Source organism: Canis aureus, chromosome 29 (assembly GCF_053574225.1).
Source record: "Canis aureus isolate CA01 chromosome 29, VMU_Caureus_v.1.0, whole genome shotgun sequence".
Taxonomy (NCBI): Eukaryota; Metazoa; Chordata; class Mammalia; order Carnivora; family Canidae; genus Canis; species Canis aureus.
The window spans coordinates 25,429,362-25,454,656 of record NC_135639.1 but is presented as its reverse complement, the minus strand read 5'-3'; the positions used below and the strand labels follow the sequence as shown (position 1 = coordinate 25,454,656).

At 51.8% G+C, this 25,295-nt stretch overlaps 1 protein-coding gene across 5 annotated transcripts in view; it reads left to right on the top strand.

Moving 5' to 3' along the window:
* Positions 1 to 25,295, top strand: part of NEURL1 (neuralized E3 ubiquitin protein ligase 1) — a 79,534-nt gene that overhangs the window by 31,509 nt on the left and 22,730 nt on the right. Inside the window, exons 1-2 of one of the 5 annotated variants that reach the window (XM_077877777.1) lie at positions 14,380 to 14,471; positions 20,013 to 20,066. The exons of 2 other annotated variants lie outside the window; for them this stretch is intronic. In XM_077877777.1, coding sequence (XP_077733903.1) covers positions 14,438 to 14,471; positions 20,013 to 20,066 — 88 coding nt within the window. In that variant the 5' untranslated portion in view covers positions 14,380 to 14,437. Of the gene's footprint in view, positions 1 to 14,314; positions 14,472 to 20,012; positions 20,067 to 25,295 lie in introns of those variants that run through there. 2 more of the 5 variants (XM_077877774.1, XM_077877776.1) reach the window with 2 other exon arrangements.

The window sequence follows — 25,295 nt, the reverse complement described above, 5'->3', positions numbered from 1 at the left end:
GAAACTGACAAACTTAAAAAAAAATCATTGTACCATTTATATTTTCACCAGCAAAGTATGAGAGTTCTAGTTTCTCTGCATTCTCACCACCGCTTGGTATGGTCAGTCATTTTAATTTTGGCCATTCTAATAGATGTGTAGTGGTATCTCTCCAGGGCTTTAATTGGCATTTCCCTAAAGATGAATAATTTTGAAAACTTTTTTCATGTGTTTATTTGCCCATCTGTAGATCTCCTTTGGTGAAGAGCCTGCTAAAAATTTCCCCCAATTTTATTGAAATATAATTGACACATAACATTGTATACGTTAAAGTGTACAATGTGTTGATTTGATACATTTATATATTGTAAAATTATTACCACCCTAGCATTAGTTATCACCGCCATCCCATCATATAATTATTACTTCTTTGTTTGTGGTTAGGACATTTAATATTTACTTTCTTAGTAATATTCAAGTATATAACACAGTATTATCAACTATAAGCATCATGCTGTACATTAGATCCCTAAACTTGTTAATCTTATAAATGGAAACTTGTATTTTTTGACCAATGTCTCTCCATTTCCTCACCCCTCCATCACCTGGTAATCACCACTCTACTCTCTGTTTCTTTGAGTTTGACTATTTTAGGTTCCACATATATGTAATATCATACAATACTGCATTTTTTTCCTGTCTGATTTATTTCATTTAGCATAATGCTCACAAGGTTCATCCAACTTACCACAAAGAGCAAAGGTTTCTTCTTTCTCATTGGTCCATTATTTCTTATTGGATTGTGTTTTTTTCTTTCTTCTTATTTTTGAGTTTTGAGACTTCTTTATATAGTTTAGATTTGTCTATTAGGTATTTTGCAGTCATTTTGTCCCAGTCTTTGATTTGTCTTTTCATTCTCTTTAAAGAGACTTTTGATACTTTTAATGTAATATTTAAATATATTACATAGTTTCCTGGCATACTCAGCCTGTTATAAACAAGTTCAGGAGAATATATCTCTCATATGGAGCATAGAGTTCAGCTGGAGGGAGCAGAAGGGTATGTAGGGACACTAGGAAAGACCCACACCCATTTTATTTTATTTTATTTTAAAGATTTTATTTATTTATTCATGAGAGACAGAGAGAGAGAGAGAGAGAGAGAGACACAGGCAGAGGGAGAAGCAGGCTCCACGCAGGGAGCCCGACGTGGGACTCGATCCTGGAACCCCGGGATCACGCCCTGAGCCAAAGACAGACGCTCAACCGCTGAGCCACCCAGGCATCCCCCCACACCCATTTTAATGAGTCTCTGTGCTCTGGGCATTGCTCGTAATGTTATTCAAAGGGAATGGAGCTCATCATTATGGCTGAGGACCCTGTTTTTATTTGAGATGGCGATGTGTCCAATGAAAAGACTACATCTCCCAGCTTCCCATGCAGCATGGGGTTAGCCATGTGAATACATTCTGGCCAATGAATTTGAATTGTTGGGCTTTGACTAAGGTTCCTTTTAAGAGGGGCAGAAAGCTGGTGTAGGTCCTTTGATTTTGGTTTTCCATACTCCTCCTGCTTCCTGCTTGGAATTTGGACAAGGTGGCTGGAACTTCAGCAGCTACTCTGGATCATGAAGCAAACTTAAAGTGTCGTGTGCAGTAGTGAGGTAGAAAGATAAGAGAGGTTTAGATCCCTCATGGCTACAGAATTGATATACTAGCCTTGGACTATGTACTTACACACTTCTTCTATGGGAGAGAAAACACCTTTGGTGTTTAAAAATCCATATTATTTATGGTTTTTGTGACTAGCAACCAAAAGCAATTTCTAAAGGAATTTGGTTATTATGGCCGTGAGTCAAGGAGAAATCAGTTCTCCTGCACATATATTTATGTCATTGAAATCACACTGTTAGAATATTTTTTATTCCTGTCTTTTCTACTTTTCATACTTACCTTTATCAGTACTGCTGTTTCCTCCATCATTATAACCATCTTCACCTCTGTCACCCTCCTCTTCATATTGTTGTGTGAATAATAATAATAATTTTCATTATTGTAACAGTCTTTGAGAGGATTCACTTCTTGTTGATGGTGGGTTGTTTGTATGTGAAATGTATTTCTCTTGGTAAATATTCCATGGAGGGGTAAAGGAAGGGGGAAGCTTTGATATTGAGGAGCATCTGTGGAAATGGGTGGAGTTAGGATTCAGATGTAGGGCAGCTTCAGTGTTCATTGGTCATGGGCCATACCAACCATTTCTGCCCTGCAGATAGACAGTATTGTCCCCCACGTTGAAACTCTCCAGGGATGTAAGTGAAACAATAGGGATGAATTTCAGTCTTCTGCCAGGATTGGCCTGTGGGGCAGGTCAAGGTTAGCGGTGCCTGTAAAGAAAGGCTGGGGAAATTAAACTTGATGGTGTAAGAAATAAGAAACAAGTGAAGGTTCTTGAGTAGGGAAGTAGCATGATTTGTATGGGAAGGGTTATGAATGGAGTGGAGGGTGGAGGGGTCTCAAAGTTGGGAGGCTTTCATGGTGGTCCAGGCATGAAGTGGTAAAGATCAAGTGTTAGGCAGATCATGTATTAAACAGTTAAGCAGAGACCAGGAGTGGATTAAACATTCAAAACTTATTTTTAAAATTATCAGAGGAAAATACCCGTGTGAAGAGAAATAGAGAAGAAGTAGGGAGAGTCTGGGTGAGTCATCAGACCTCAATCCAAGTATGACACTCAGTGAAGCATAGGGGTAAGGAAGAAAGTTTGATGGAAGTATTTTAGACAGCAGTCAGTCCTAAGGAAAGTTCTGTAAGACCCTTGTGGAGTCCTCAAGCCCAAGCCACAATCCTGGTTAGCAGAGTGACATATCTCCCAGGAATGAGCCTGCCTTAATATCCCTACCCCACTCAGTCATTAGCTGGGAGCAGTGGGGAGGGGGAGGGGGGAAGCCTGGCCATGGAGCAAGGACTGGGATGGATTTCAGAGTTCCAGAGCTGAGGTCCTCAGTCAGCTGTCTTCCTGTGGTGGGAGATCTAAGAGGGAATGACAAGGGTGAGGGATGAGGAAGGTGCTGTGTCTTGGGGCTGTCATTGCAAATAGCAATGCTGACCTGGACTGGCTTCAAAAATGAGGAGCCATACTATCTCAGATCACAGCAAGTCCAGCGGTGGGTGGATTTCAGGGTTGATGGTCAAGGATGTAGTCAAGAATGAGGTACTTGCCATCTCTGTGCTCTGCCATCCATGGGTTGCCTTCCTTCTGGACTAACAGTGACATGACCACGGCAGTCCCAGGAATCACAACTAGATACAACAATATTTAGAGGAAAAAAATGACCTCTCTCTTATGTTTCTTTGTATGGAGCAAGGAAACCTTTCTCAGAGGGATTTGGCAGGTTTTCCACTGAGCTTCATTGGCCAAAAGTGGACCACATGGCGAAGGGAATGGAACCATTGTGATTGGTTAATTCCAGCAGATTGCAACCGTGGCTGTACATTAGAACCACCCTGGGAGCTTTTAGAAAGACCCATGCCTGGGCCTGTCTTCAGAACTTCTATATCAGTTGGCCTGGAGTGGGAACTGGGCATCTGATAACTTCCTTAGGTGATGCTAACATGCAGCCAGGATGGAGAACCACTGTCAATGGGAGTAGAATGGATGCTGGGGAAGCAACGACCATGTCCCTTATAGTCTCTTACTGCTTTTGTGTGTCTTGTGCAAGTCACAGCCTCTTTGGGCCTTAGTTTCCTCATGTGTAAAATGGGTGCTGGCAGTGGCCCCCTCTCACCATTACTGGGGAGACTGAATGAGCTCATGGATGCTCGTAGACTTTGCAAACTGTAAGTCACTGACACCTGAAGAATGGTTGCTCATCATCCTCCTTCAGTTTGGAGGGAAAATTTAGCTTCTGTGCTGCCAGGAGCAGGGTAGTGGTTTCTCCTAAGCACAGCTTCCTGCCATTAAAATAAAAATGAAAGAGAAGGGAAAAAAGACAGACCAGGAAGCCAGAGGCAATTGCAGTGGGCTTTTTTCTTCTTGGAAGGCGTGGGTTTGAATGTGCTGCTATAAATGGTTCATGCAAACGAGTTGGAGGGGCCCGGCCGGATCCTGAATCCAGGAGCGAGCAGCGAGCAGCGAGCAGCGAGCAGCAGCGGGGAGACAGCCAGGCCATGGCTTCAAGCATCTCTTCCTGTAGCCCAGCAAGTGGGTGAGCTGGGGGCTGGTGGATGCTCCCCTGCTGCCTCCAGGGAAGATGGTCAGATAAGGCTCTGGCTCCTTAGTGTTCCAGGACACACCTGGCTACTTGGCTTCTTGGCTGTTTCTGTCTGAGTGAGCCCTGCCTGGTGCCGCCCATAGTGCTGAGGAAGCATGGAGGGCCACCCGTGGGGCTGTGAGGTCACGGTCCTGCAGGCTCTTTCCCTCGGGCACCACTGTGTCCACAAAGGCCCTGGGACATCGTGGCTGGAACGGTGACCTTCCAGCTGCTGTCGGGAGCTTGGATAAGGGGCAGAGGGGACCAAGTAAAGACCACCCACCAGCAGCCCTGGTCTCTCTACCTCCCTCCTCCTCTTCCTCTCCTTCTTTTCTTTCTTCCTTCATAAAATATACTTTCAGTGCTACCCAGGGCCTGCCCTGTTAGGTGCTAGGGATCTGGAGCTAAAAAGTCTGTCCTAGGCTTTCTCCCAATCTGGGAGGGAGACCTTTCCACCATTGCAGGGCAGGGGCTACACAGAGCGCTGGACATGTCTTGGAGAAGGAAGGTCTCATCTTCCCTGGGGTGTTAGGATGATCTCAGGGGCAAGGGCCCTCCAAGCTGAGAGATGAAGGTGAGGTAGGAGTTTCTGAGTATCTAGTGTGGTGAGGGCCATTCCAGGGAGAGAAACAGTATTCAGAAAGCCATGGACATGTGAGGTACAGCCATGTTCTAGTATATATGTGGTTCTTGTACATGGAGTGTAGGTGCTTGGTTAGGGGGTGTGGGGGATGTCACAGGAGGTGAGGTCAGACACATGGGTACATGGGCTGGGGCCAGTTCACAGAGGACCTTGAATGTTCCCAAAGGAGGGTCAAGTTGATCTACTTTGGGCTCTCAGCTGGGCGGTGACCCAGCTGGATTAGTCAGGCAGAAAGGTCAGCCTGGCAGCCCTGAGGAAGGGCTATGTGAAGAATTGTCCAGATGAGGGTGATGCTGGTGGCCTGAACTTTGGGAGGAGCCAGAGGATGGATTATAGAAGGACACAGTGACTGCTCACTCAGATGGAGGAATCCAGGATGACACCAGACTTTTGGCCTGGCTAGTAGAAACCAGGCCACAGAACCTTGGGGATGTACCCATGTTGGGTGGGGTCAGGAAGAGGACTGAGAACCAGTGGCACCCAGCCGAGAGCATCCTGGCCCATCCTTGGCTCTCCACGGACCTTGGTAGCGAGTGGCAGAGAGGGAGGGGCTGCTGCACACAGCGCAGGAATTCCTAACTCTTTTCCCCCCAATGATTCCCCTCCCATAGTTCTGATGCGGGGAAATCCTGGTTCAGAGCTAAAGATGCCTGTATCAGTGCCTCTGTTTTACAGATGTGAAAACTGTGGCCCAGAGAGGGGATTGACTTACCCAAGGTCACAGAACAAATTATGGCGGTGGCATCAGGACTAGTAAAAATAGACCCCCCACAAAGACTAATGTAGTCACCTCACTTCATTGGCTCTGAGAACAAAGAGCTCCCCTCTGGGCAAGAGCAGTGGGTTTGGCTAAGCAGGGTAGAAGGTGTGAGGGCCGGCATTGTTTTGGAGAAGGCGGGGTGCCAGTGAGGAGGGAGAGATCCCTGCTCCCATTTGCCTGGCGTTGAACCCAACACAGGAGCTGCATTAACCCACCTTCTGAAGCCCTTACCCCCATGAGGAGGGAGGAACCTCTAGAGGCATTAAAAGGGCCCACTCTCACTGGGTCTTCCCAAATCCGAGCAGGCCTCTGCAGATCTTCCCAAGCCTTGTGAAGTTTTACCACAAGCCACAGGATCTGCTCAGAACCTAGGAGCCTGACTCCCAGGGATGCTGGAGAGGGCACCCTGTGCATTGCTGGGGTCTCTGGTGGCCTGCCTGACCCTGGGCTCCAGCAGCTGGAGGGAGGGAGGGTTGGAAAGAGGGAAGGAGGGAAGAAGTAACCCTGAAGCGTGGCAGCATTTTGAGGGAGGAGCCTGAGATTCTTTACTAGAGAAAGAGGAAAGGAAGATGGGAGCAAACGGTGGTTGATGGTTGTGCAAATTGGGAGATGGGGCAGCTGCAGGGAGGAGAGTGGGGTTTCTGTCATTGCCTTCACTTCATAGTCATTTCTGCCCTTCTTGGACTAATCTTTAGGCAGGACTACAGTCCCCACAGCTGCCTTTGGTCCAGCAACCCCTGAGCTCTGGCTCCAGAGGGAAGGCCTGCCAGATTGAGCCAGCCACATGCTCATGGTCCTCAGACCTTTAGGGACTCAGAGCCCCTGTCTGGGGAGCTTCTTGATGATCTGATGAGAGGCTATCTGGGGCTGGGATCAGGGACTCACTCTGGGCCGAGGGCTGCAGGTGCAGTGGCAGGGAATCAAATTCCTTCATAGGCTCCGTGGGCTTGAAAGCCACCAGCCTCTCTGCGAGGCCCTGAATAGACTTCAGCACTCACAGGTTCCTCTGTGCCTGGGGGTGTCGCCCTCCACCTTGCAGCTAGCATGGCCAGTGTCTGCCCAATTTTATAGGAGGAACAGGTGCTGGGACCCCTGCTAAAGCAGTTAAGGTTCTTTAGGGGAGCCAGGTTGGAGATCACAGCGGGCAGTCTCCCCCCAGCTAGGCCTGAGGGGATGAAGGAGCTCTGAGGGGCAGAGGCCCCTGGGAAGCTGGAAAAGTACTTCTGGTAGAGGTCTCTCTCTTGGGCTGGGATTCTGAGACCTTGGGCCTCACCTGCCCTCAGACAGCCCCTGGGACTCAGCTCATTTTCTCTGCTCTGCTGAATGGCTTCCTAGAGACCAGCCTCACCCCTGCACCCTGATCTGGCCTGGGCCCTTCGTGGTCACCAGACTGGTCCTCCCTGAGGCCGTACCCATTAGTGTTTGCTTGGCGGATATCCACTGGCCACCCTTGAGGGAGGTGCACCATGCGTGCCTACAAGTGCAGGCTCTGGAGGCCAGCTGACCTGAGGGCAAGTGCCCCCTCTACCATTTCCCACCCTGTGGCCCAGTTTCTCCTCTGTAGGGTGCGTGCTCCTCTGCCTCCCACGCTGTTCTGAGTATAGTACGTGTGTGAACTCACTGCCCCCCACCCTGAGCCCTGTGACGCAGGCACTAGTATCAGCAAACCCCATTTTCAGAAGAGGAAATAGAGACCTAGTAGGTGTTAGAACCAGGATTTGAACCTTGGCAGAATGACTCCAGAGCCTGCTCTTAACCACGGCCTAGTGTGAAGCCGCCTAGTGTAGACACATACTCTTCAGTGGTGGCAGTGAGTCACGTTCAGCGTGGTCAGATCATTGGGATCTGACTGCCGGTGGCCATGGTGGGAGTGCCCCAGTCCGAGGGCCTGGCCCCTGGAGGTCCTGCACCAGCATACTCTCCTACCTGCTAGTCCCCAGTGTGTGAACCTGTCGGCATGGGTGGTCTCAGCAGTGGGTGGCGGGCAGGAGGTAGGGGGCAGGGGGCATGGCCAGGGCACAGAAGTAGGGGTGGGGACTGAGCCAGCTGGTCCTGGGCTCTGCTATTCCTTAGTAAGCTGGACCTGGGAGGGACAGGAAGCAGAGGAGAGCCTGAGAACAGGCTCCTTAGAGGCAGAAGGGTGGGCTGCTGGAGGCCCAGGGGGCCCTCCCAGACTGGGGGTGGCTTCAGTGGTTGGGGGCTAGGTTCCAGAAGGGGTGGGCACCATGGGTTCTGGCTGAGTCATGGGGTCTAAAGGGATACGTGTGGGGGGGGGAGGGGTAGGGGGTGGGGGGAGGGTGGTCTCTGCCTGCAGAGGAAGGATTTAACCTCCTGCTATCAGCTGCCAGCTTTTCTCATAATCCGGACAGGCCTGGCAGGATCAGGCGGGTGTGTGTACGCGTCTCCAGTGGATGAAGCTCATGTCTTGCCCCAGCACATGTGTCCTGTCTCCCACGTCACCTTGGGTCTCATCTCTGTCTCACCTCCCCCATAAATGTCTCATGCTCTGCACTTCCTCACCCTCCTCAGCGAGGTGATAATTGAGGCAGCACCTTACGAATTCAGGCCCTGGCAATTTATCACTTGCAATCACTGGGACAAGGACTGGCTTCAAGTTTAAAATTCATTCTACCCCTGAACGAAAACAGAGCACTAACTAGGGGACGATGTTGAATCTGCTTACTTAGAAGAACCTACGGTACTCAGCGCACTGAGATGGCATTTTCATTTCAGGCCTGCGCGCAATCAGGCATTTTAAGCACTGGTGACGGTGCCAGGTGCCAGGGTGCTAGGGTGCCAGTGAGCAGCGCTGAGGAAGTGGTGCTAACATGATGGTGAAGGTGGTCCTATCTATTAAGGCAGGCCTCCCTTTCTTTTCCTTGGTGTGACATTTATGCTTCACGCTGTACTTGTATCCTGCCTCCGACATCTCTCCCATCTGAGGCTAGGCAGCAACCTTATCCCCTCTGTGTACCACCTGAAATCCTGAGCTCTCTGGATCTCTGAACAACACATCGACAGCAGTAGTTGCTTATTGAGCCAAGCTCGGGGCCTCGGAGAAGCTCGGTGGCTTGCCCAGTCATGTGGTGGCAGAGCTTGCCTGTCTCAGCTCCTGAGAGCGGCACAAGGGTGGGCTGGGCCCATCCATCCATCCACCCTCCCTGGCCGGTGACATAAATCTTATCATAGGCAAATGTTTGCTTCCTGGTGGGGGCTCTATGGGCGTGGGCTCTGTCTGGCACACTCTGTCCTGGGGTTTGAAACCTGGTTTCTTCCTTGTTCTGCCCTTTCTGCCTGGCATGGACGGTGACCCCGCCGTCTGGTCCAGGCTGTCCAGGCTTGCCCTGGGAGGCAGGTGTAGGTGTGTTTCTGTCTTGGAGGGTCTGAGAAAGGGCTGCTTGGCGCTGGGCCCAGGGTCTGGGAGGGGCGGCCAACTCCAGGCTGTTTTCTCAGATTCTCTTTCAGTTTCCGCCCCCGCCTCTGCACCTGTTGTGTTCCCATCATACTGGGCGGCTGGCAGCTGTCACTGCTGGGGCACCTGTCCCAGCCCCAGAGGACGTCCTATGGACTCCCTGGCTCTGGTTTCTCTGCAGCACATGGCTTATGCTCTTGGTGTCCCTGTGTGTTTTTATCCTCATCTCCACGCACATTGCTCTCTCTTGTACTCTCATCCTGATTCTGGGCATAGGAGGAAGCTTTAGGGTGGGGCTCGCTGCTCCCCATTCTCCAGTGCCAGGCCAAGTCTAATAGGGTAGGGAGGATGGTCCTGGTAGGTTGGACTTAAGCCTCAAATGCCAGGTGACTCATCAGCTCAATCAAATTATCTCCTGTTCTTGACGAAAAAGATGCTATAGCAACCAGGGACTGCCTCCCAGCTCCTCCCCAGCAGGGCTGCTTCCCCTTCCTGACCTCTCCATCTATGACTGCCCTCTGCCACCACCTCATAAGAAGGACTTACCCCTCCTCCTTGTCCAGTCTTATCTTCCAAGCCTTTGGATTCACTGACCCGTAAGTCATGTTAAGTAACAGAAGAAATTAAAGCTGAGTTGAAGTCCTCGTTATTCTCTACCCACTATGTGACCGTTGGAAAATCTACAGCTTACTAGGTGTCATTTGCTACACTTGTGCAATGGGCACATTACCGGTTGACCTTCCTGAAGGCTGGACCCAGAGCTTTCTTGAGTCTCCTTTCCTTCAGAGATCTTAATGTGATGGTTTCTATTGTCTGGTGAACTTGTTCCGTGTTTTGTTCTGCATTTGCTAGGTCTGCACTAGATTAAATTCTGAGAGGACAGGTTCAGCTAGGAAAGTGGGTGCTAGGCCTTGGGGGGCATGAGGTGGACGAGGAAGGATGAGGTGAGAGGTGAGCAGGGGAGCCCACCATGGAGACCAAGATGGTGCCCAAGAGGGAAGAGAAGCAAGCAGAAAGGAATCAGAGGACAGGGAGACGGCAGGGAGAGGAGGGTCGTGGGAGCTGAGTGGGTTCAGAGAGCCAAGGGGGTGGAGGCTCCCTAGCCAGAGAGCAGGTGCAACAGGGGGCTAGCCAGAAAGGGAGGGGGCTCTTTCTGACCCTGCCACACCAAATCGCTCCCAGAGGGTACATTCAGCCCTCCCTTCTGCCGTGGGCTCTGAGGCTTGCAGCCCCCATGCAGATCATGGACAGGTCTACTTTCTGCGAGATTTCCAGGATGGTGCCTGGCACACAGTAGGTGTTCAACAAATGGTAGCATTTATAGCCTCTGCTGTAGATTTGCCTCTACCTTCCTCATTCCCGTTCCCATCCTTTTCATCCCTTCATGTTCCGTTTCACATCCTTTCTGGCCAGAGAACAGAACACTGAAATAATTCAGTCAGAGCCAAAGGAACTCCATTCCTTGATCCCAGCATGGCTTCTGCTTGGCTTCTGAAGGGAGCCAGTTGGGTCTTGCTCACCAGTGGGTCTATGGTGGGTACTCTGGGAATGCTTGAAGAGTGGCTGAATGCTGTAGGTCAGTGGTTCTTTCACCCATTTAGAAACAGAATTCTTTGGTCAAATGAAATTTTATATGATGCCTCCATTAATGAAACAGAAGGATACAGTGCTGGCTGCTGCTTCATCTGTGGAGGCCTGGACACCGCTCTTGGGTGGCAGTAGGGGGACCCTCAGACCCAGGATGCTGGCACTTTCTATTTAAATTAGGCAAGTGGATTGTAGGAAACAGGACCCAGGTGTGCTGATGCTTCAGACGGTGCTTCAGACGGTGGTGCTATGAAGGACCTGCAGGACTCCTGCTTTGCTGAGCTTTCATTCTGTCCCCATGCCTGCTTGTTACTGACCCCCAGTCCTGCTTCTGGAAAATGACACGAATTCAGTTCTACCTGCGAGATCTTCCCTGGGCACTTGCTCTGTGCAAGCACCGTGCTAGGCCCTAGGGAAGTGAGGGCAAGTCAGGTCCAGTCTCGACCATGCTCACACTGCTGCTTTGTTCCCTGGCACCTTTCCTTCTTCCAGCATCCAGCATACCAGATGACAGAATGACCTTTTAGAAATGCAGGTCTGGTCTTGTTGCCCCTTTGCCGAACCCTCTCAGAGGTTCCTGACTGCTCTCAGAAGAAAGGCCAGATTCTTCACCCTGCTCGTCAGGGCCCTTCTGGGGTGTCCTTTGACTACCTTGGCTATGCCACTGGAAAATTTCCTCTGGCTTCTACTACTGTCCCTGCTCCAGGTGCACTGACCCTGCTGCCTGAGTGTGTGGGGCTTCCTCTGGCCACAGGTCCTTTGTATATGTTGTATTCATTCCCTGGAGCTTTCTCTCTTCAAAGCTACCTCTATGGCACATGGACACACCTACTTATCCTTCACCTTTCCTTTTCAAGAAAGCCTGCCCTGACCCCCCCTAAGGACCATGCTCCTTTCTTTCAGCACACTTTTCTAGTATTGTGATTATATGTTCCTTAGTGAGATTACTTGATAAATAGGTTTCCCTCTGGACTGTAAGTTCTTGAAAGCCAGGACCTGTCTATTGTTGATCACCCTTGCATCTCCAACTTAGTTTCTGACATAATAGGTGCTCATAAATGTTGGTCAGTTGGATTTTTGAGATACACCCAGGGCAGGCAGACAAGGCTACAGCTAGGCATGGCCATCTCTGGGAAGGCAGAGGAAGACGAGGGGTTGGGAGAGGCACAGCTTGGGCTCAGAGGAAAGACAAGCCCCAGGAAGGGGGACTCACCCTCCACTCAGGGTCTCGAGGAGGCTTCCCTGAAGAGGTTCCCAGTGCTCAGGGAGTGGGAAGACTCGGGGGTTAATGGGGAAGGGCCCAGGCAGGTGCATTTTAGAAGGCAGGCAGGGTGAGGGGGGTTGATTCTCCTGCTGCAAGAATAGCCTCCAGATCAGCCTCTTTTTGCTTTGGTTTTCTCATCTGTAAAATGGGCATAAACATGCACCTTATCCTTTAGGGTTGTCATGAGGATTGTTAAGTTAATGTGTGTAACACGCTTAGAGCTGCCTGGCACACAATCAGCCTTGCGTTTGCTATTATGATGATTATTCATCCCACAAAAGGAGTTTGGGTTATTTCCCCTCTGTTAGACTCTGACTTAGCTTCCTCCCTAGAGGAACTGCGTGTGTGTGCCATGGAGCGTGTGGGCACGTGCACATAGGGCCATGCATAGCCATGAGCAAGATGTGCTGTAGAAAGAGACAGCCTAGGGGATCCCTGGGTGGCGCAGCGGTTTAGCGCCTGCCTTTGGCCCAGGGTGTGATCCTGGAGTCCCGGGATGGAGTCCCGCGTCGGGCTCCCAGCATGGAGCCTGCTTCTCCCTCCTCCTGTGTCTCTGCCTCTCTCTCTCTCTCTCTCTCTCTCTTTCTCTTTCTCTATGTCTGTCATAAATAAATAAATAAATAAATAAATAAATAAATCTTAAAAAGAAAGAAAGAAAGAAAGAGACAGCCTAGTGTGGATTGGGTGTCACCACTTACTCCATGGAGAAGACTCAGGCATGTCTCTGGTCCAGGAGGAGGATTAGCCTGCTGGGTTTGTGGACACTTTCACCCAGGGCCTGCCTTGCCTGCTGGCTGATGACCCCAGGCCAGGCCTGAGTGCTCCACCCCCAGACCTACTCAGGGCAGGCAACAGCAAGGTGTTGGGGTGAAGGCTCAGAGCCTAGCACAGCCCTTCATAGTGCCCAGGCCTCTGAGTCTCATCTGACTCAGGGCAGTCCCTGCCTTTCTCGTGGCTCTTTCCCCAGCCCCTCCGCCCACTGGCCTTCCCTCCCCACCCAGATCTTTCCCTGGAAACGCAGATCTCTGACCCTGAGGAGAGCCTGCACAGGGTGATGACCTGTGAGATTATCTCACAGACCCAGAGTAGAGTCCTGGCTTGCCTCTGACCTGGTGAATCACCTCAGGCAATTTCCTTAGTCTTTCAGAGCCTCAACTTACTTTTCTATAAAACAGACCTAACATTAGCCTCTGCCACCTGGAATACAGATGAGAGAATGCACGCGGTGCCGGTGCCAGACACACTGGGAGTGCTCGCTGCTCAGCGACACTCTTCTGGTGATACCTGGGGCTCCCAGCAGTGGCTGCCTGGGGCTCGAGGGACCTGCCTTCCCCTCGCCCTCTGCCCTCTCTATCTGCACCTTTTCTGCTCCCCTGAGTGTCGGGTGCCAGGTTTTGCACTCAAGATTTCTCTAGAGCCCGGTCCGTAAGGGTGTGCGTGTGTTGAGTATGTACATTGCGAGGTGCGTGGGTATCGGTGTGAGTGTGTGCTGGGCAGCAGGTGGCTACGTGCACATAATGGTGAAAGCTTATAAGAGCCTGCACTGTGCACGTACATGTGACTCGGTGCAAACAGGCGGTGAGGTCATACTGGTGTGCGCTTTTATGTGTTATGATGAAAGGGGCCGAGTGGTGGGGGGTAAAAGATCGGATCCCTGGTTTGCTTCCCAGCCCTGCCTCTTTCTAGGTTGGCGACTTCTCCTTTTCTCATCTGTAAGGAGAGAACAATGTACTTATTGATAACAATAATACTGACCTCTTCATTCAGCCAGTGAGGACTGAAGGAGTTAATACTCCGGAAGCATTTGCAGTAGAGCCTGGAGGAGCAGAGAAGCCGTGTTAGCCGTTTGTTATTAAGCTCCACTGGTCCGAGTGTAAGCCTCTTGAGGATCGGACAGTGCGTGTTTTGCTCACCATGGTGGCCGCATTGTCTTGGTCTGATGTGGCATGGAGTAGGTGCCTAACGGCTTGTGGATGGCTGTCAGCCTGGACGAATGGTGAGGTGGCGTGCGCGCGTGCCTGTGATGAGGTGTGTGATGGGGAATGAGCATATGTGTGCATGTGCATGTGTGTGAGTGTGTGTGTGTGCGTGTGCGTGTGTGAGTGCGCGCGTCTGCTCTGCTGGGGCATCTCCAGTGCTTTCTGGAGCTCGGCTATTTCAGGAAGCCTCCAGTCCCCTCCTCCTTATGTAAATAAACATGACAGATCCCGTTGCCTGTACCAGTGCGGGGAGGTGGGGGAGGCTCTGGGAGTGGGTGGGAGCCGGAGGCGGCGAGCGGGGCCAGAGGGGTGTGCTTGCGTGTGCGTGAGTGCGTGCGTGTGTGCGCGTGTGTGTGCGCGCGTGTGTGGCCGGCCTCGCGGGCAGGCAGCCGTGTGTGCGGGAGGGAGTTGGTGGGGACGCGGGAGGGGCGGGCTCAGCCCTGCCATGCCGGCTGCCGGCCGCGGGGGAGGAGGAGGGGCCGGGGGAGGGGAGCTGGCGGCTAGGGTGGCTCGGTGACGAGGCCAGCCGGCCAAACGAAGGTGGCCGTGCTGCCCGCTGCCCGCGATGGGGGGACAGATCACCCGGAGCACCCTCCACGGTAAGGCCCCAGCTGATGCCAGGCGGTCTGCCCGGTCCCAGCCTGGGGACCACCTGGGGAGGCTGGGGCCCCGGGGGCATGATCATCCCCTGCCTCTTTACTCCTTGGTGGGCCCTGGGGCCATGGCAGGGGGTGCCTTTGGGTGGTTGGCCCTGGGGTGGAGGAAAGCAAGGGAACCTGGGGAAAGCAGGAAGAGGTGGGCTTTCCCTGGTAGCCGGCAGAGGTCAGGCAGCTAAGTCTCCCCACAAAGTCTCGTTGTCCTCTTACCTTCCCCGGGTGCTGACCAGCCCCCAGCATGGGATGTGAGGTCCCGGGTGTCCGTATCCCCCTCTCCTAGAACTGAGGTAAACCTTAGTTAGACAGCTGGGGGGACCTGTTTGTCAGTCCCGGGATGCAGGCCATGGAGGTGAGCCCCGTGTTTCGTGATGGAGGTGTGGAGAGATGTGTGGGTGCACGCGGGTGTGTGTGACTGGGTGTGTGTGCCTGTGTTCACAGGGGTGCATTAGAGGTGTCTGTGGGTGTGTACCTGTGTCTGCTTGTGCCTCAACCTACAGATGTGCAAGTGACAGCCCCCCACATAGCCTGACTTCAGTTCTCAAAACGTGGGCTCTGTTGGGGAGGCTGGTGAACTTTTGACCCCTGGCGTTTATGTCCACGGCCAGACAGACTGACAGGCAGGCAGGTGAAGGGGTGGAAGGGAGGAGCACGGGCTTCTGTCTGCCAGGGCTCCTGTCCCCTGGATCTGCCTGGCTCAGGCGCTGTGGTCTTGGGAGTAACATGGCCGATGTGGCACCAGACCCAGAAGGGAAAGACTTCCCAGGGACTTGTTTTGTCATCACTGGGTCCAGGGAGCTGGGGCTTCCGTACAAAACTGGCTGGTGCCAGAGCAGTGTGGGCTGACCTTGGGCAGTCCCTGTCCCCTGCTTCCCTGCTCCCCTCCTCAGACAGGGCATGAGGAGATGGGGCAGCCTCCATCTGCCTAGTCCAGTGGGCACTAAGGAACCTCGCCCAGGAAGGAGGGAGGGTGGTGGCTGGAGCGATCGGGAAGCTGTGGCTGGGACTGGTGACCAGGTGGCTTGTCCCTTCCAGGCTCTGGACTTTGAGAGAGTAATTTCTAATTAAAAAAGAAAAAGGCAGGAAAGGAGACATGGGAAAAGCAAATCATTGGCTTTCCTAAAAGGAAATAAATTTTGTCCTGGGCCTGGAGGGCTAAGTGACAGATGGAAGGTCCTGGAAGACATATAATCCGGTGCCGGCCAGTGGCCTGGGCCTTGGCCCGAGACTCGGACTAGGCTGACCTGGGCCCGACCCTTCGTGTCTGTGGGGCGGGGGCTCCTCTCAGGGCTCATTGGCCCCAGCAGGGCCTGTTGGCAGAAGGTCTGGAGCAGACTGGCATTTTTCCGCTGGGATCAGACTTGGGTAAGCTTGTGGCCTGGGAAGGACAGAGAGGCCCTCAGAGCAGACCCGGGATGCAGCACGTTATCCTCCAGCTGCCCTGGAGCACCGGCTTCAGAGGGGAGTGAGGACCCTGAGACCACCCAAGACAGCACATGGGCTGCAAGGGCTCATGCTCGGGAGTCCACAGACACGTGGTATGGTGAGGGCAAGTGTCTCCCTGAGCCTTGATTTTCTCATCTGATAATGGGGCTGGTAGTAGTGCCTTCCTCCTAGGATTATTGTGAGGATTACTTGGGAGGATGTGACTAAGGACTGAACATGGGAGAACCACAAGGGCTTGGAAAAACATTCTGAGGCCAGGGTCATATTCCCTCTTCTCCCTGGGACAGGAGGATACTTGAGGTGTGCCGAGAGCTCTAGGAGCTGGCATCCAGGCTGGGGGGACATTGGCGAGTGCTAATCAAATGCCTCGTCTGCTTTTTGCCCTCCTTCCCTCCCCTGCCCTCGCTGGGACTACCCTCCTTGGGCTGGGCCTCCCACCAAGCTGGCCCTGACCCCTGCCTCAACTTACCATCAGCATGAGTGGGGGAGGGGAAATGGGGATGGGGCTTGTGGAGAAGATGTCCTTGCCTGTGTCATATAGCCCCTTAGCTGTAATCTCTGTGTGCATGTCCCCACATGTCCTGCCCGCATCCACAGCTGCTCATGCCCACACCCGTGCACTGGCTGCCTCAGTGCCTCAGTTTTACCTTTTTCCAGTGGGTGTTTGGGGGGAACTGGGAGATGCAAGGGTATGGCTCCTTCCTAGGGCACCCTCAGCCCACTGCCCGACCCCCTAAGAATAGTCACATAGTTCTTGATTGTATTATTACTGTAGGCCTTGGGATTTGGGTTTAGTGCAAACTGAAGGTTTTGGATTGCTGGGTGACAGACTGACCCCAGACTGCATGGGGGTTGTTTCTAGCAGTGTGTTTGTGGACATGTTTTGGCTGTGTTTCTGGTGTCTGCAGTGTATCTGCATTTGGGCCTGTGCATGTACCACGTGATGTGTACCTATCTGTCTCTGTCTGATATTTAAGGGATTTCGTGTTGTGTCTGTGTTTCCATGTGTGAGCAGCCACATTTGTGTTACTCTGTGCGTGGGACTTGTCCTTGTTACTCTGTAGATAGATGTCAGTGTTTCTGCATGAGGTGTGTGTGTGTGTGTGTGTTAGGGCAGGTGGTGAGGAGTCAGGCTCCTCTGGGACCAGCCTGGCAGGAGACCCATGGGAGAAATTAATTCCCATTTGGAAAATGGTTTCGGCAGTTACATGCTTGATGTCTTTCATCGGGCAGATTTCCAGAGCTGCTCCCAGTCTTGAGGGCAGGATCGGGGGGTGGAGGGCACAGAAGGAGGCAGCAGCCATACTGAGAGGCCTCCCCTCCCCTCCTTTTTCTTTGCCTTCCTCCTTTACCTCTACGTGCTTCCCTGCTGGCAAGGGAAGGCTCAGTGCTGAGGGGTTGATGTGCAGTTGACATGCATATATTCACCCTGACGTGTCACCCTTCAGCTTGGTCTCTGGACCCCCAAACCCTGATGCAATGGCCCAGAAGGGGAAATGGTTGGCTGAGGTCATGGTGCTGGTGGCTCAGGTGGGAAGTCAGGCCTCACCCCTTGGAAATCATTTGGGCAGGTTCATGCACACGTGCAGCTGGCTCCCCACCTCTCCTCCTCAGGTTTCTTAATTCTCCAACAGGTGTCAGGGGAAAGGGCATCCCATGGCCTTATGAGACCTGGGATTAGCTCGGAGGGAGCTGCCTGGCTCCTGGCAGCAGCTCTGGAGGCTTAAGCCAAGGTGAGCTTGCAGGTGTGATGGCTTAGCTTCATCCGTCTTATTCTCTTAACCAGCTCTGTGCCTGGCACCCAGCAGACACCCGGCGGATCCTTGATGGTTGGAGTAAAAGGGAAGAGTAAAGGGTATAGGCCCTGGGTGCCCAGACCGTGTGGCAATTAGATCTGCAGGTGGACCCAGGGGACAGGTGTGATGGAGCTGTCAGGGGTGGCTTTGGAGGCTGTGAGACTCGAGCTGGGTAGTGAAGCCAGGCAAGGCTAGAGAGGAAGGGGACAGTGGGCCAGGCATTTCTGATGAGAGTTTGGTGGGGACAGGTGACTTGGACACCCTACTCTTCCGCCATCTTTCTGATGAGAGTTTGAATCCTGATCCACTGGCTGTGTGACTTTGGGTCAGTTCCTTCATCTGAGTCTGAGTCTCAATGTCCTCTTCTGTACGTTGGGGATGGTAAGGTTTACCCTGAAGGATGGTAGAAAGGGTTAAGTAAATTCATGGGTGTTAAGTATAGTTGTGCATTGTAAGCACCCTGTAAATGGATGTGCTTCTATGAAGGCTTCCATGGAGGCTCTTCCAGACCTCTGTATGTTCATGAGTATGTGTGCACACACATGCATGTGGCTGCCTCTAGGGACCAAGAGTATCTCTGCCTCCTCCAGCTAGGACAGAATGTTCCTAGATGCTGTGTCCACCATCAGGCGCACCCACTGGTTGTGTGTGTGCACATATGTACCCATGCATGCATGTGGATCTGTGTAAGGGAAGCTAAGGGTGTTGGTCTGTGTGGTAAATGGATTTATGTGACTGAGCCATGCTCCCCGCTACCTTATGCCCTGCAATCTCTCAGACCTGGCCTGGGGGCTTTGGGGAGGTGCTGGGAAGACAGGGGCCCAGAGCTGAACCCAGAATAGTTATCATCTGGAATCCCTTTCTGGAATCTTGGGGCAGCATAGGGGAGAGGGAAAAGGAGGGCTAGTCCCCTCCCAGCAGTGAAGATATGGGGAGGCACTGCTGTATGCACATCTGGTTTTTGGAAATGTCAGATATTAGGATGTCACAGAGTGAGTGAGAGCCTGAGGCTCAGTGTGGGGATTAACTTGGCGATGAAGGTGCCAATTCTTGCCCATTCTCCACCATCCTCCTTCACCCAGCTTGTCATCATGGATTTTCTCAGTCTTCCAGGGAGCAGCAGGGCCTGCTGAATGCATAGCCATGGCTCGGGGAGATGATAGGCCTAATGTGGCCCCTAATCCTGAATCACAAAGTTGTATATACATGGGGGCTACAGAGGTCATGGAGAAACCAACCAGCGTGGACTGGAGGATTCATGGAGTGGGGAGGGGACCTAGCATGCTGGCCAGCTAGGTGGAGTTCACTGAGGGTGGCTGTAAAGTTAGTTACCTGAATTTGGAACCCAGGTCTGCCACTCACCAGCTGTGTGACCTTGGGCAAGTTTTTATTACCTCTCGGAGACTCTGTTTCTTTATCTGTAAAGTGAGACTGATCTTGTATTGTTGTAAAGCACATCTGTTGTACAGCAAATAACTCCCGAAGTTAGTGGTTTAAAACAACAAACATTTAATTATCTCCGTTTCTGTGGGTCAGGAATCTTGACACAGTTTAGCTAGGTACCTCCAGCTGAATGTCTCTTGGGAGGTTTCAGTCAAGTTGTTGGCTGGGGCTGTGGTCTCATCTGAAGACTTGTCTGGAGGGGGATCCATATCCAAGCTTACTCACATGGTTATTGGCAGTCCTTGGTCTCTTGCCACACAGGCCTCTGCACAGGGTTACCTCACAACATGGTAGCTGGCTTCCCCCAGAGGCCAAAACCCAAAAGAGGTGAGAGAAAGTAACCAAGATGGAGGCTGAAGGCTTTTTTATAACCAGTCTTGGGGATGACATCCTATTAATTAATTCCAATCCCAATACTCAGCTGTATTCCATTCATTAGAATCTAGCTGCTAGGTCTACTCCACATGCACAAGGGGCAAGGATTGCAAAAGGGGAAGACTTCCAGGAGGTAGAAGTGGGGATCACTGGGGCCATTTTGGAGGCTGCTTCCTTCAGACACCTGGATTGCAGGGACTGGGAGGGTGAGGTGAGGGGTGAGCTTGTACATGAAGGGCATTTGCTGCAGTATTTGATACCAAAGAAAGAATAAACTCTCATGACCTTCATTTTTCTCCTTTTTCCATCGGGCAAATGAGGAGCTGTTGCAGGTTCTTGCTTAGGCATGTGATGTGGGTGGGATCTTGGTGCTGGGCAGTAAAGGAAGCTGTCCTTTTAGTCTCTCCTTTCTCTGATTTCTCCACAGGACACCAGGAAGGGCAAGGCACAGAGTGGGTACTCCCTGGACACTTGCCAATTGGTCAGTGGCTTGAAGAATTAAACAGTGGCAGTTGGTTCAACAACTCATATGGAGCACCTGCTCTGTGCTCTGAGCTAGGCACTGGGGAAGGAGCAGTAAAAAAGATAAGAGTTTCTGCCCCCAGGGAGCTCAGGGTCCATCAGGGAGACAGACACAAACAACCCTGCGGCCTTTCCTCTCCAGAACACTGCTCCACAGAGCACAGAAAATGATCAGAGTGACTTTCTTCTCAAGCATTCTGGGCGTGGAAAAGACAGATCAGTGCACTGTGTACAGGGGGCAGCTCAGGGCATTTTCTTTTCTTTTCTTTTCTTTTCTTTTCTTTTCTTTTCTTTTCTTTTCTTTTCTTTTCTTTCTTTTCTCTTTTCTTTTCTTTTTTCTTTTTTTTTTTTTTTTTAAGCTTAGGGCATTTTCACTGTTCTTCCATTCTGTGAGGAACCAGACCTGAGAGTGGCTGCTTGGGTGCCAGCTGCTCTGTTAGGGGTGTGTGGGTGGAGTCCCTGAGTGTCCATAGCAGGGCCCTGAACCTGGCCTGGGCCAGAGAGACTGCTGGGAGAAGGTGGGCTTTAAAATCAAGGTCTGAAGGATGAGTGAGAGAAAGGCAGGTAGGTGAGAAGGACAGAGAGGTTCCCAGCAGGGAACCTGCTGGACCGAGCCTAGCAAGAGGCATCGGAGGGAGGTGGGCCCCTCGAAGGACCCCAAGGAAGTTCACGTCTGTTCCATTGTCCTATCATCTCTCTCACTCCAGCCCTCTTCCCACCTGCTTTCCCAACCTTCAGACTGGCTCCCCAGTCTTCACCCCTGAGAGACACTGTTCAGTGCATGCGTACAAGTTGGTCTAAATCAGGACTACCCTGGCAATCCAGGATTAGGGTGTTTGGGATAAGATAAAAGTGGAGTGTCTGGCCTCCCACTGGGCTGAAAAGAGCTGGTCATTTCCTACAGTGGTGTTTATTGCTTTTGTGAGAAAAAATAAGACCTTATATTAGGATCAGGTATTCAAGTTTGCAAAATTCTTTCACATCTATTAACTCACTGGAGTATATAGAGTGGTGGGCAGGGCAGCTATGATGACCCTGTGTTTTGTAGAGAAAGAAATCAAAGTCCAGAGCGGTGAAGTGACTTGGCCAAAGTCACACAGCAAGTCTGTGGCATGGCCAGGGTTTGAACCCAGGGCCTCCCGACTCCAGGGCTCATGCCATTTGCCCACCCTCCCTGGCCCCCATTTTCCAGAAAGTGAGACAGGCCTCCTCCATAGGAGATGCAGGCAACCATGCCAGCACTGGTGTTCAGGGCCACAGATTCAGAACAAGGCAGTCCTGAACACGGTGAGATTTGGTGTTGAGAGATGCATGGGATTTGGAGAGGTGGAGAGTGGGGCAGGGAAAGAAGATATGTGGCTGAGAAGGGGAAATAGCTTGAGCAGAGGTGTGGAGGTACGAGAACACAGATTGATGTCAGTAGCAATCATGATTATTACTGTTATATAATAAGTATTAATAAGTTAATCATTAATATAATTAATTGCTGTCATATGTAATACTTAAAATAACTATCATTATTATAGCAACCACTTACTGGGTTAGTTTTACATATATCATCTCATTTAACACTGACAAGAATCCCATGAAGAAGGTCTGCCATGACCCCCATTTTACAGGTTAGAAGAGCGAGGCTCCAGAGGACTCACAGTTGGTGATAGAGCCCCTGGGTTTGGAGGCAGCAGGCCTGGGTTCAGATCGGGGCTCTTTACTCTGGCTGGGTGGCTTCACTTCTGAGGACCTGTGTCATAGCAGCACTGGGGGCAGAATAAAGACACTGCCGGTTAAGTCACATAGAGTTTGGTCACTGTCACTAATACTGCTCTCTTCTCGTCTCTCCTTGGCAGCTCAGCTCAGCCCAGCCTGGGCGTCTGGGGCTCTGCCAAGATGGTTCTGGGGCAGAGCTTAGCCGGGGCAGTGGGGAGGTCACTCTAGAGGCTGCACTGTGTCCCGGCATCTCCCCCTGGGACCCGACCAAGAGACAGGAATGTGGTCCAGAGCTAGCTGAGGGTCACCTGGAGGGCTGGCCAGGCTTGTGTCTGGCACCTCATAAATGCCCAGGAGGAATGGGCTCTGTGGGGGAATTTCCATTGTGTCAGCAGCAGCCTCGCCTGAGGGCGGGGGGAATGCCCCCACTGTGGCTCCCGAGAAGCTTGTAAACCTGTCACTAAAGGGGGCCTCCCTGAGAGCTCTGCTGGGAGCTAGATGATGAGACTGGGGCTTCACCCAGGACCACTGGACGCCGGGCGAGTAGTATTCCAGCATCTTGAGGCCCTTCACTGTGACTGCTCCCCAAGCTGGGACCAACCAGAGCTTCCTTCATGCAGCCTGTCGTCATGTACTTGTGGGGGAAAATGGGCTCTAGTATTAGATGCTGAGTAGGGTAAAGGACCCCTCCAAGCAGCATTGGAAGATCAGGGTTCAAGTCCCAGCTCTGCCACTTAATTGCTGTGTGAGCTCAAGCAAGTTGGCTAACCAGTTTGAATCATAACTCATCTATAGAATGGAGACCTTAGGGGTCATAGTGTCTGTTGAAGTGCAGGGAGGGAGCCTTTTGGGATGGTGTAGGGAAGAAGCCTTTTCCCCAGCTGCCCCTCTGGCCCTTGAAATCAGAGCTGTGCTCAGGTTAATTCTCATTCTGCATTCTCTTCTTCCTCCCCTCAGGCCATAATGCCAGGTGAGGTGGAGGATGGAGATGGTGGGCAAGGACAGCAGGGGTGGGGAGGTGGCAAACACACTGGTGAGGACCACCATGTTGGATACCTCCGAGGGCACCATTTCTCTTATAGTCTGTGTGAATGGCACCCCCTGGAGGCATGCAGGGAAGGCCTTTGTGGATGTAAGTGGTGGCCCTGGCCCTTGTTCCAAGAGAAGTGATGAGGCTGAGAGCAGGGAGGATGGGAGTGACAGAGCCCAGGGATGTTTATTTCTGAGGTGGGATTGGCCGGTTGGATGTGGGGTGCTTAAAGACTCCACTGGGGCCTGTGAGCCCTGGGGGTGCTGTTGGGCAGGGTCAGGAGTTCAGCTGGGGCCTGCCAAGTGGTCCATGGTCACTTAGAGATATCCAGCAGGCCAGAGAAGATTCTCACATCATCTCCACAGAGGTGGCTCGGTGGGCATTGATTACTCAGAGCTGATGGCAGATAGAAGGCCCGAGGATGGCCCAGGGACAGCCTTGGGAACCACACTGTGGGCAGGAGGAGTCAGGCATGGGATTTTGTAGGTCCAGGAGTCAGTGAAGGGGCGTTGTAGCTGCCAAAATGCTCCCCTCAGTGAGGGGACCCACTTCAGAGGTGTGAGGCTAAGAGGGGCAGGCCCAACCAGACTTTGGGGTCTCCTGTTAAATGGTCCACTTCCTAGGCACTGCCTGCCGTGGGTTGATGGCTGTGGTGGTCAGAGATTCCAGCCTCCCTTTCTTCCTTCTCAGCGGAGACCTGATTTGTTAGTTGTTGTTGTGCTTTTGAGGTACTATTTGTAGACAATGAAACTTATCCTTTTTAAGTGTATAGTTTGGGGAGTTTTGACAAATGTGTAAGCTTGTGTGAGCACTGCCACAGTTAAGATATAGAACATTTCCATCACCCTAAAAACTGCCTTTGTGTCGTGTCTTCCTCTTCCCCAAACTCCAGTACCCACAGATCTTTCAAGCTCTATCATTTTGCCTGTTCCAGAATGTCCTACAAATGGAATCAGAGCGTAGGTAGCCTTTGAGGCTGGCTTCTTTCACTCAGTGTGGTTTTGAGGTTCCTCCTGGTTACACGATAGCGCATTCATTGTCATCATGGAGTGAGATTCATTGTGTGCACATACTACCTTTTACATCCAGCCATGAATGAAGGCAATGTAGGAAACATGGTTTGTGTTTCTGTGTTTTAGTGGCATACGCGTGTGTGTCATGAAAGCAGCGTAGTAGAATGCCAGGTATTGCCTAGTGTGCTACTTGAAATGGTTTTGCATGGTCCACAGGTGAGCTTTTCTTCCCATATTTTACCAGTTGCGAGTATATTTTAATGTGCATTTAAAAGAGTGTATCCAGCACACCAAACCTATGCCTTCTTGGCTATTAATGCCTTATGGTCTTAATGATACTGGCCTTGCCGCTGGACCACCTGCATTTGACTGCTAGAACCTCTCTGTGCCAGCCATGAGACCTTGGACAAGCCACTCAATCTCTCTGAGGCTCAGATTCTTCATCTTTAATATGGGTTCGTGATGTCCCTCCCTACCTATTGAAGTTTGCTATGAGCATGAAACCGGTTAGTGTACTGAACTCCCTGTTCAGAGCCTGGCATGCAGCAGCATATGATGAATGGCTGCCATTATGATCAGATGTGGGGCCCATGTGTGCTGGGCATGTGTCTAACGTGAGCTGTTGCATATATCCCAGGGGACATGAATATGTATGTGAGCGCAGTACATGTGAAATGCGTGATTTCCGGCCCAAGGGATATGGGGAAGGGATAAGTCTCTGTCCTGTAGGGCCTGGGGCCTGGATCACCTTGTGCTCATGGTGGTAGGTGTGTGCTCATGAATGTGCCTTTGGAGGCCACATGTCTGGGTACACATTGTGTCCCCAGGATCCAGGGTTTCCCTAACCTTCCTTCTCCACCTCTTTTGCTGTCAGCCAGGGTGGCTGGGCCTGTGCTACCCTTGCCCACCCAAAACCCTGTCCATAGAAAGGAGGGCCCAGGGGAATGATCCTCCCAGGGCCTGGGTCTCTGGCCTTGGGGCGTCTCCATTATATTTGCCCAGAGCTGGTGTTTTCTGGGTCTTTATGCAAGACCCTAGGACCACCAGGATGGGTGGGATGGAGAGGAAGCATTTTAAGAAGCTGTGGTCTTTGCATTTGGGTCATGGATTCCAAGTGGAGGCCAGGAGATAGTCCCATGAGAGAGGCTGTAATCTGCTGCTGGGCTCAGCAGGTTTAAAAAACTGCTTTATTGGGGTCTATTGACATACCCTCAACCACATATGTTTAGAGTGCACAACTGGATGAGTTTTTACATATGTATACACCCATGAAGTCATCACCACATCCAGATGGTGAACATATCCATCATCCCAAACATTACCTTGTGCCCCTCAGCCATCCTCCCCCTCCCCCCCCCATCCCCAGGTGACCTCCGGTCTACTTGTTATCACTAGTCCTTAGTGTGCATTTCCTGATTTGGGACAGGGTGTAGGCGGT